Raw genomic sequence first — 10,270 nt, 5'->3', positions numbered from 1 at the left:
TTAGTGAGGAATAACGGTTAACACAGTATGTAGAGAGTTTACTGGCAAGATTAAACAAATAGTATGGAGTTAAATCATTCAATATCTTAAAGACAGTAACAATACTAATTCTGTTATCAACGAGTTGCTAATTGCTTCCTCCGACTAGATTCGTGTCATCATTTCCAACAACGAACGAAGGATTGCCCGTCTCCAATAGGTCTTCAGTCATGGTCCATGAACTGTAAGCCTGTCATTAGTCCGAAGCCAACAAGCATGCACAAAACCATTAGCAGAGACTTGTTATCGGCATGCTCAGGCCTGCTGTCCTGCAGGATCTCGAAGAAGATGATAAAGAGAATTGTACCACAGGCAATGCTCTGCAGTACACCGTTTGCCATCATAGCCTCCGGTGTGTTTTCCGGAATCACCATACCAACAGCAATGCCAAGGGGTGACATCATAGCCAGTAGGGTGACGTACAGTACTATATTACGAACTTTCGTCTTGTGAAGAACACTGAGTGAGAAGCTGAAAACGAGGACACACTTGTGGAGAATGACGCCAATAAAAACCTGGATGACTCCAGAACGTGTGTCCTGCAAGCCGATTGCCATGCCCTCAAATAAAGAATGTAAGCTTAGCGCCAGTAAGAACACAACGGACCCGATGATAGATTTTGGAAGAATGTGATCATCATTTTGCATGTCGTGATCGGGGTCGTGACTGCGATCATGCGAGGCATTGGCGGTAGAGCTGTAGGAGCTATACAACAATCTCTTTCTCTCACCCTCATGTAGAGCGTCAACATCACCTGTTGATTGAGTCGCGTCGTTAGGATCGACGACGACGTTAGATTGCTGGGACGATCCATAAATCCGATGTGCTAGGAGCTCCGTGATGAAAACCAAGAAAAATCCCACGGCTACCAAAAATTCTGCAAATGGGAAGTCTCCTTGGATGCCTTTCTCCGAGAAGGCGTCATCCAAAGTCTCTACAGCTTCAGGGAGCATGTGAAGGAGTAAGGTAGCTAGAAAGACGCCGCCGGCAAAGTTGTTACACAGGGAGACGATATTCTGTGTAAGGCTAGAACGACGAACGAGGCATACCAGTGGAATCAACCCAAAAATGAGGGTGGCCACGAAGAGGCCGACCAGCACGCCTATCTTGACCGCCTTGGTTTCATCCATCTTTGCGCTCCACGTTCCTTTAGATCACCTGGTACACATTCGTCGCTTAATCTGCAATGTAAAAAAAAAAACGACCAAAAAATCAAATAAGAAATCATTTAAAGATTCGGCAGCCTGGTTGGAATATTCTTATTTATTTTCTTTTGCCACTAAACTTTCAAAACACCGACACTATCATTTACGCTATATTTTCGTCGATAAACAATCAGACATCGAGGAAGAGGGATTTGCGGAACACTATGTATATAGTTCTTAAAAGGACTGTTGATTGGAGAAAGAAGACCTAACAAAGGAGATTGAAGGAGGGAAGCGCCATATGTATAGAGGTATATATAGTGACAGTCGTATGGCAGCGGTTAGCTGGAAGTTGAGGTTGTACTAATTGAGACGGGGAATAGGAGACAAGCTAGGTTCTCCATTGCGAACCGCAACTTGGTTTTCTCCCGCTTCACATTCATGACTAATCGTTCGGAATTCACATCTTTATCACTAAAATAATGTTCTCTCTCTTATATCTATGATTTTCCAACCTTCTTCGTTCCCCTCTCCTCCGTCATTTTTTATTTATCTTTCTCTTTCTTCTCTCTGTCTTCTGAACCCTTTACCTGGATCTCACTCTATTCTCTTGTACAACTGTCCTTTTACGAATACATATTATGTTAGCACACACCTCTCTTCCTCATTAACGTCATCATGCAAACTTTCAAACAAGACATAATCAGATGTTGGTCGTCATGTTGCCACTGCCAACATGCTTAAGTCATTCTTATTCACATCTCTTTTAAACCTTGTTAGGACCGTTGTTGTTTAGTATATTTATTAATGATATCAATTCGGTTTTTTCTGACTGCAGGGCCCATTTATACGCCGATGACACGGTCATCTATTACTCACATAAAAACCCGAAAGTTGTGGAAAATGTTTTGCAAAAAGAGTTCGTATGTATGGAAACATGGATGGTTGACAATAATTCAAAAATTAATTTTGATAAAGCTGTTTGTATGTTATTTGGTACAAATAATATGTTAAAAAAAGCAAGAATATTTGAATGGTAAACTTAGGGGTAAAGAATTACTTCAGGTGAATAGTTTTAAATATCTGGGAATTATTGTAGATAATAAGTTATTGTGGGATGTTCACATCGAACAACTATGTAACAAGTTAAGTAAAATGATTAGTTATATGGGTCGTTTGAGACAATTTGTTAATATGACTGAATTGAAACTGATATATGATTCTATTGTGTTACCTCATTTTGATTACGGTGATGTAGTATGGCAATCCGCCAACGGTAACTCTCTTTCCCAACTTCAGAAGATGCAAAATAGAGCCGGAAGGTTAATTTTGAAAGTTAACCCTTATTCCCATATTACTACCAGTGATTTTCATTATAGCTTAGGGTGGAATTCAGTAACCAAAAGACCAAAAAAAAAAATTAATCTGCTTTCATTTATGTATAAGATTATGAATAAAATGGCCCCCGAATATATGAAAGACATGTTAAAGTACAAGACATCACCATACTCTCTCCGTAATCAAAACGATTTACAGTTATGACCACGGCCTAAAACTAATTACTGTATCATAGAGATTGTTTTCATACACAGCTGCAGCAGCGTATAATAACATACCTAATGATTTACGTCAATTTTCCTCTTTACCCGTTTTTAAGTTCAATTTAGACAAAACCGAAATTCTTTCCACTTGATTTTTTTTTATGCTCCAAACCTTCGAACAATGACATTGTGTAACAATATGGTATATATTATGTAGTCACAATGTAGTAATGTATGTACCGTTCTATTTGTGTTTGTGTTATATTTTATTCTATTATCAGTCCCTGATTGTATGAAATTTTTGTGAACAGGGCCCCATGGAAGACCTTGGGGCCCGTTTCATAAAACTTGTTATTAGTGACAACTGCCACATTTCTATGACAAATTTGCTCTCAGCCAATCAGATGCAAGAATTTCAGTAGCTTGTCACATCTATGACAACTTGTCACTGATGACAAGTTTATGAAACAGGCCTCTTGTCATTGTCACTACTGAAAATGGGCTACCCTCCGTATGTATTTTTCTTTTCTGGACCTTTATGTATGAAATATGTTGATTTTAATACGGAAATAAAACAAACAAACAAATAAACAAACCCTCTGCGTGTCACATCATACTACCTGCTCATATAGGTTTGTGTATCCAATTTGTGCACGTTTGACTCATTGGCACACAAATAAAGGCTTAATGGAACGTCAATAGCTACGTGAATCCAAATGAACACTGGTGAGTATACAACAAGGCGGCGAGGGGTGGAGAATCAGTTCGGGGTTCCGTGCGTGAACAGAAAAAGATCGTTTGTACAAATAGGGCATGTTGGTTTTTAAATTCACTGAGATAAGCATATGTGATGTAATGATTAATTTTTATAACTAATCCTTAAAGCAAAATACTGTTAATACATTTAAAGCAAAATAATGAAACGGATGTTTTCTTTCGTTTTTAGTTGATGGACCATTCTCAGGGGCGGATCCAGGAATTCCGTGAAGAGGGGGCGCCTTTACAAAATAAGGGGGGGGGGTGCACGCGCACCCGTCCCCCATTTTTTTTTCTTTTTTTTCTTTTGTTTTAATTAAAAAAAAAATAAAGGGGGCGCGCCCGGTGTGCTCCCTCTGGATCCGCCACCGACTTAGTATTTCTGGTCCCCTGATCTTTGCCAGACAAGTTCGTCTTTTGTTTGAACATGTCTGGTGAATTCCATTTATTGTTGGCAAGCTTATGCATTTTGTCGCTTTGAAAAACGAGCAAAGTGTCTGACCGATAAAGGAAAAAAATGAAGGGTAATTTTGAAGCCTTTTGCATGCACATGAGCTCACTCCGAACTGTATTATGAAATATCGATATCTTATATTTCTCTCATTTTTTGATTAAGGAACCTTTGATTTTCGGATGAACGAACTTTTGGATTAACAAACCTTCGGAACAACGCAACAACAGTTAACGTTCGGATCAGGGATCATTATATTCCAATAACGAACATCTAGGTTTGGGAATTTGCGTGTTTTGGAATAACGAAGAACCCTATAATCATTTTCGGACTAACGAACCTCTGCTTGGCTGCGATGTAGCAAAGCCTAGCTCTCCTTGACTTTATACGTACATGCACTATAATACTTATGCAAGCGAATTTAACATTACTTTTTTTGTGTATGCGTTATAATCATGAACTTCTGACTTGTGATAATATTATGTCGTATCATTTTACACCGAATGAAGAAATAATAAACCATACGAGAAGAATACTGCATAATTACAACAGAAATAAATATAGGGGTCTACCTTTAGATCTATGATAGCACATCCTATATGTACAGTATAACCCCTGAATTTCAAATACAGTTCAACGCGTGCATGATTTGGATTTGCCAAGGGAGAAAAACAATCATCAAAGTGCGACTAAAGTAGTAGTGGTAGGAAAATAAAGGATTCTCTTTGAGTTCCTCGGAAATAATGCTACCGTGAGTGAGCGAGTGTGTGTATGTTTACTCAGATATTCATCCCACATATAGGAAAGATCGATATACTTTCTTCTTCTTTTTTTAAACAGATACTGACTTCTGTTAGCTTTTTACACTTCCTATATTGTCTATAGGTGAACTCAAATATGAGCGTAGATTTCAAATATAATTCAAATGATTCATTTTAAGAAACTAATGGCATAGAAGCTCACCATTATGTTGCAATACGTTCTATACTTGACACAGATTAAAAGACTATGATTATCTGTGACTGGTTCTACTTCTATTTCCCGCCAATGGTTCTCCACTATGTATCTCCTCGTGAACCCATCCTTCACAACATATAGAGCGTGAACGGTTTCACAGCGTTTTGTTCGGCTTGACAACTAAAGGAAGTGTCAATTATATTCCGTGCTGTGGAAAGATCTAAACGTGTTTCTATCCAGTCTGTTGTTCGACACTTCATCAACGATACAAGTTTGAAAACATCAAGACAAGAAACAACATAACCAGATAGTTAAGATTTGATTTAAGTATCTTGTAAATCACAAACATACTGCGTTCTTTGCTGAGTCTATAACTCGGGGGTTGGTCCCTATCGCTTGAATCACACAATATTCGAAAGACTTCAGAGACGAAGCGCTAACAGTGCGCCCTTGACTTGATATTCGGCCTTCAAAATACCGAACCCTTACCCTAGTCTAATTTAGAACGTTGAATGGGTATCATATGGTATTGTTACAAATCGTCACGATACAAGTCTGACCAACCCTAGACAATCATTTCTGGAAAAGCTTACTACTCCAGACTGCATGTTGACAGCAGTGTACAGACATGGAGTAGAATAAGTTAAAATAAATATGCGACGCAAAAAATTGAAATCTGATATCTGTCATAGAGGTATCCCTGAATATAATCTGATGAAACTAATCGCAAGGCGACAACCATGATTGAAAGTACATGTATGTTGAAAGCAAACGGTCAGACGAGATTTCCAATGACACATGAAATGTTCGTACCATCTGCTGTCAAATTTGATTTTGACAAAAGCGAATTTCATTTAAAAAGTAAGTGAAATCATAACGGTCTGTGATACAATATGGTAAAACTAAGAAATCTGCTTTTAAACGTTAGAACTCGTTTCTCTTTAAACTTCAAATTTCAAGCTGGAAAGACTATAGGCCCTCCACTATTGTGCTTGGAGATACTTTCCATATCACTTGAATCAATGACTCCTCGATGACATATAAATTGTCTGTAAAAAGACACCAATTGTACTTTTCTGGCAGTGGAATCATCTATAGCATTATAAATGATAGATTAAAGATTATATGGATAAAGCCACATCATGCAAATACGTAAGCAATGCTAATTATCATTATGATGATAATAATTCACTGCTACTATGCTACTATGTTTTACAATAATGATGATGATATGCTTATGACAGAATAGATAATTATATTGATATTGATAGTTATCGTAACCACAGTGCCAATGATGATAATCTAAGAATAATGGCAATCATACCGACAAAGAAGAAAAGACGACGAGAAACAGCGAATACCGCTAGAACCAGTCCAGTCAGGTGATGATCTGCGGTCAATAAATGGTAGGCGTGACTCTCTCCTATACCAGACTTGGAATATGCAGCACCCCGTGATAACCGAGCTCTTTTAACAAGTTTAACACGCATGTGCTGTGGGATAACAATGTACTCTGTTACACGAGTGATTGGCTCAGTGCGCCACACATGATATAGAACCTACTACTCACGATCATAGCGCTGAAGAATCCCTTGACAGATGATGAGACATAGCCCATCTGTTGAACGCACTTGACCCAGCTCCAGACCAGTCAGTCCACCAGACACGTGATGCTGCCTTCTCTACGTCGCCAAAATTGCGTGCAAAGCCGAGAGCCAACTTCCCAATGACTTGCGTTTTTGTTGCATAATAGATTCTCTCTCGTGCCGTTTGGCTAGGAAACCCTGGTGACACTGTGGACAAGCTAGTAACGGTAGACCATTATTTGCACATGTGGTAAAGACTTAAATACAAGGGGCTGCAGAACGTTATTGCTTTTATTCTTTTTTTTTCAGGGGGGGGGGCGTCCTGCAGGGGTGGTACCACTGATCTCTACCCTCTAACTGGATTGGCTGTCTCGCCTCGCACTGACCGAAGTCCACAAGCATCCGCCATGTTGAAACTGTCAACAATGCATTTCCGCGCACAGCGCACTGTGTACACATAGACGCGTATTGTGTATAGTAACGAGCTTCGGTTTGAATCTCCTTGGTATCCTTTAATGGGTGTCGGGCTTATAGTGCTGTAGGTTCAGTGCGTATGTATACAAGGTGTAATCTTTGCTTGAATGCCCAAGTACCATAGCCAATGACTATTTTACCCACCAAAGATATAAACAATTGAGTGACATATTTATTAGTAAGAAATTAAACAAGTATTTTAGTAATTGCTCATTTATTTGCTTTTCATCCCCATTCTGTTCAACCTCTTCTTCACGTTGGGGTCAGCACTTATGATCGCCATTACAGTAATCTTGACAGGGCCCTTTAAAGTTATTATCAGCAGGGAGGTGGAAACAGGTATGTGCACGAGTACATGTAGCCTACACTGTGCTGTGCTATTAGGGTTGCATATTTCATACAAAAGATTTAAGTAGGGCCTTAACTTTATGAGGTAAACAACGAAACCCCACCAGCATAAGTAAGGCCAGTGAACAGTTGGTGACTCCGACAGGTGGCCGGGTAACATCAAACTCTACATATAAACTATGAAAATGTAATCCCAGATTTCCACAGTACGATCACGGTTTGTGAAACTGTAGGTCACACATTCTGTCATGTTAATGGCCAAAAACAAACAAACAAACAAAACAAACACACACACACACGTACACACTCACACACACAAACAAACCGAAACGAACTGAGTTTCTTAAGCAAGTCAAGTTGAAAGTCTTTTAAAATGCAAGTGAAAACTGAAAGCGATGAGTGCACAGTCAGTGTAAATCACAGCTGATGGCTTGGATAGTGGCAAGATGGCGGCTGCCCTAAGCGTCGCTGACTTCTCTTCCTGAATGGCCAATCCACGTGAGCCAACCTATCCAGTTCAGGGTAAAGATCAGTGGGTCGTGATCGTGGTTAGGGCAAGGCTCTATACTCTTTTCATTGGGTCACGGTTTTTCTTGTGTTTTATGATGTTATTTCGTTTTAGCCCATTCATCCAAAACATTGCGTGCGTGTTTGTGTGTGTGTGTGTGTGTGTGTGTGGGGGGGGGGGGAGTGAGCTCCCGCCCCCGCCCTGTCCCATGGCCATTGTTATAGAACTATCTTTTGAAAGCATTTTGAACCTCCCTACGCCTACTCATGTTCATTTTCATGAGGATGTTGGATGTTGGATTATAGGTCAGCATTCAGGAGAGAGACTTCCTTGCTCTCTCTTATAAGTGATAAATTGTTGATTTGTTAATTACAATCAATGACAAAATCTTCCGGAGTAGATACTGTTAACTGTTGTCTCTGATACAGTTCACATCTTCAAGGCTAGACAAACAGCCGCTGCAAAAAAACTCAGATAGTGACTCAGATACTCGTGCCTGGCTTTAACCCCTCGAAGACTTCTGTATCAAGGAATTTAATCAAAGCAGGGTATATTCATGGAAATAACACCAGCAGCATATCATGCTAAATAGGAGAAACATAAGTTAATTATCATCTAATGAGAATAGATTTCGGTTTCATACAAGTTTATTACCGTTATCATACATGACATCATTGATTAACTCCTTTTTTCCCTTCTTTTTTCTTCAACAGGAGCGAAAAGAATGTACTGTCAAATATTGTTTGCAATCAACGAGTACAATACTCTCTGGTCTTGATCGTACAGTGTGCAGTAGGCCTACATAGCGTTTTAGTTGTTCCCTTTACATGCTGTGATTATGAATTTGTTGGGTTATTTCGGTGTTGATCTCTGTAATCCTATACATCTCTGATGAAAATGAAAGTTATGATACTGGACACACTCACAGCTGGCATAATTAAAACCATAAGTCCTCGTTATGCGAGACAACGGGGAATTTCCCTCCGTAGTCTATTATCAGACCTGTCTTTTAACAAATGGTTCTTTCTGACAGTCACGGTTCCTCGTTCTAAATGCCTATATCTCTGGCTAAAACAGCTCAATGGAATCCACACAGAAGTCTTAATTATGCATTTATGGTTTTGGACACGTTATCAATATCTATGCTTGAAAGTGAACAGGTATCTAGCCCATCCTTTTCACACACACACAAAATAAAAAAGTGACGGACTCATTTAATCTCTTGACTGTTACTCTATCCATTCATATGATGTGAGCACAAATTTATTATTAACTTAAGTTAAAATAAAACACATCTAGCGTTATATGCGTAACAAAGTACTTATTTTCTCGGTTGAATACTGTACATGAAAGAAATCAAATAGTCGTAAACAATAATACTACTATTGCAACTGATTGACAAATTGCCCTACACCGACGTAAATAAGCACATGCACTGACTCGATCAGTGTTTTAGTCGTAGCCATGATTAAAAAAAAAATCATGGGCCTATATACTCGAGCAGGATTCGAATCTACGACCTCCTGATCACCGGACAGGCGTCATCTCCACTAGACCACCGAGATTTCGCCCAACAGCAAGTGTAGGTTATAGATTAATCCCAATGCAGCGGATTCTTCGTAATTATTTAAATTCATGAAATTCTTCCGTCGAGATGTTTTTATTGCAACTGATTGACTAAATGTCGATCAGTGTATGTTCATTCATAATAATGACCTGTTTTGTGGTTTATATTCATTATGTTTCATATCAAGCAGTTTTTGAAACTCAATCATTTTATGTTTTAGAAACCCAATCAGTCTATAATTTATAAGGTTATTTTATGGTTTGTAATCATTGTTATTTAACACTGTTCAATATTTTTCACCACGTCCGTGTAGTGTTTTCGTCATGTTAATAGCATTTCAACAAATGTATTTTTAAAGATATCGTATGTGTTTTGTAAAATGAAAAATTTCAGCTTTTGGAGCTGCATGTTCTTGTTTTATTGTAAATAAACCTATATATTGAATGAATTGAATTGAAAATGCCCGACATCGACGTAAATAAGCACTGAATGCTATAATCATTAGAAGCAGCACTATATTGCTGTCGGGCGGAAGCTCGGTGGTCTAGTGGAGATGACGCCTGTCCGGAGATTAGAGGTCGTAGCTAGGTTCGAAACCTACTCGAGTACTTACGCCCAGGATTTCTTTTATCATGCATGTATGGCTACGACTAAAACACTGTTCAATTCGGTACTTATTTCACATCGATGTAGGGTAATTAGCTTTGTCAATCAGTTGGAATAAAAACATCTCGAACGAAGAATTTCATGAATTTGAAATAATACTACCAACCGTTCAAGAACATGGAAATTCACTTGTCATAAATCATACAGACGTTCACATTTCCAATGCTGTTCATCAATGAAAATTCTCCACTTTTATTCTGTTTTAACATCAGACAACACATTTAGCCATGTA

The 10,270-nt window shown here is 38.7% G+C and overlaps 1 protein-coding gene across 1 annotated transcript; it reads right to left on the bottom strand.

Moving 5' to 3' along the window:
- Positions 1 to 203: 203 nt before the first annotated feature.
- LOC140232668 (zinc transporter ZIP1-like) lies at positions 204 to 1,169 on the bottom strand. Its single transcript, XM_072312777.1, has one exon. It carries the CDS (start codon positions 1,167 to 1,169, stop codon positions 204 to 206), a length of 966 nt encoding a protein of 321 aa, XP_072168878.1.
- Positions 1,170 to 10,270: the final 9,101 nt, after the last annotated feature.

This window comes from Diadema setosum, chromosome 1 (genome assembly GCF_964275005.1).
Source record: "Diadema setosum chromosome 1, eeDiaSeto1, whole genome shotgun sequence".
NCBI lineage: Eukaryota > Metazoa > Echinodermata > Echinoidea > Diadematoida > Diadematidae > Diadema > Diadema setosum.
This window is presented reverse-complemented; position numbering and strand designations above follow the sequence as displayed.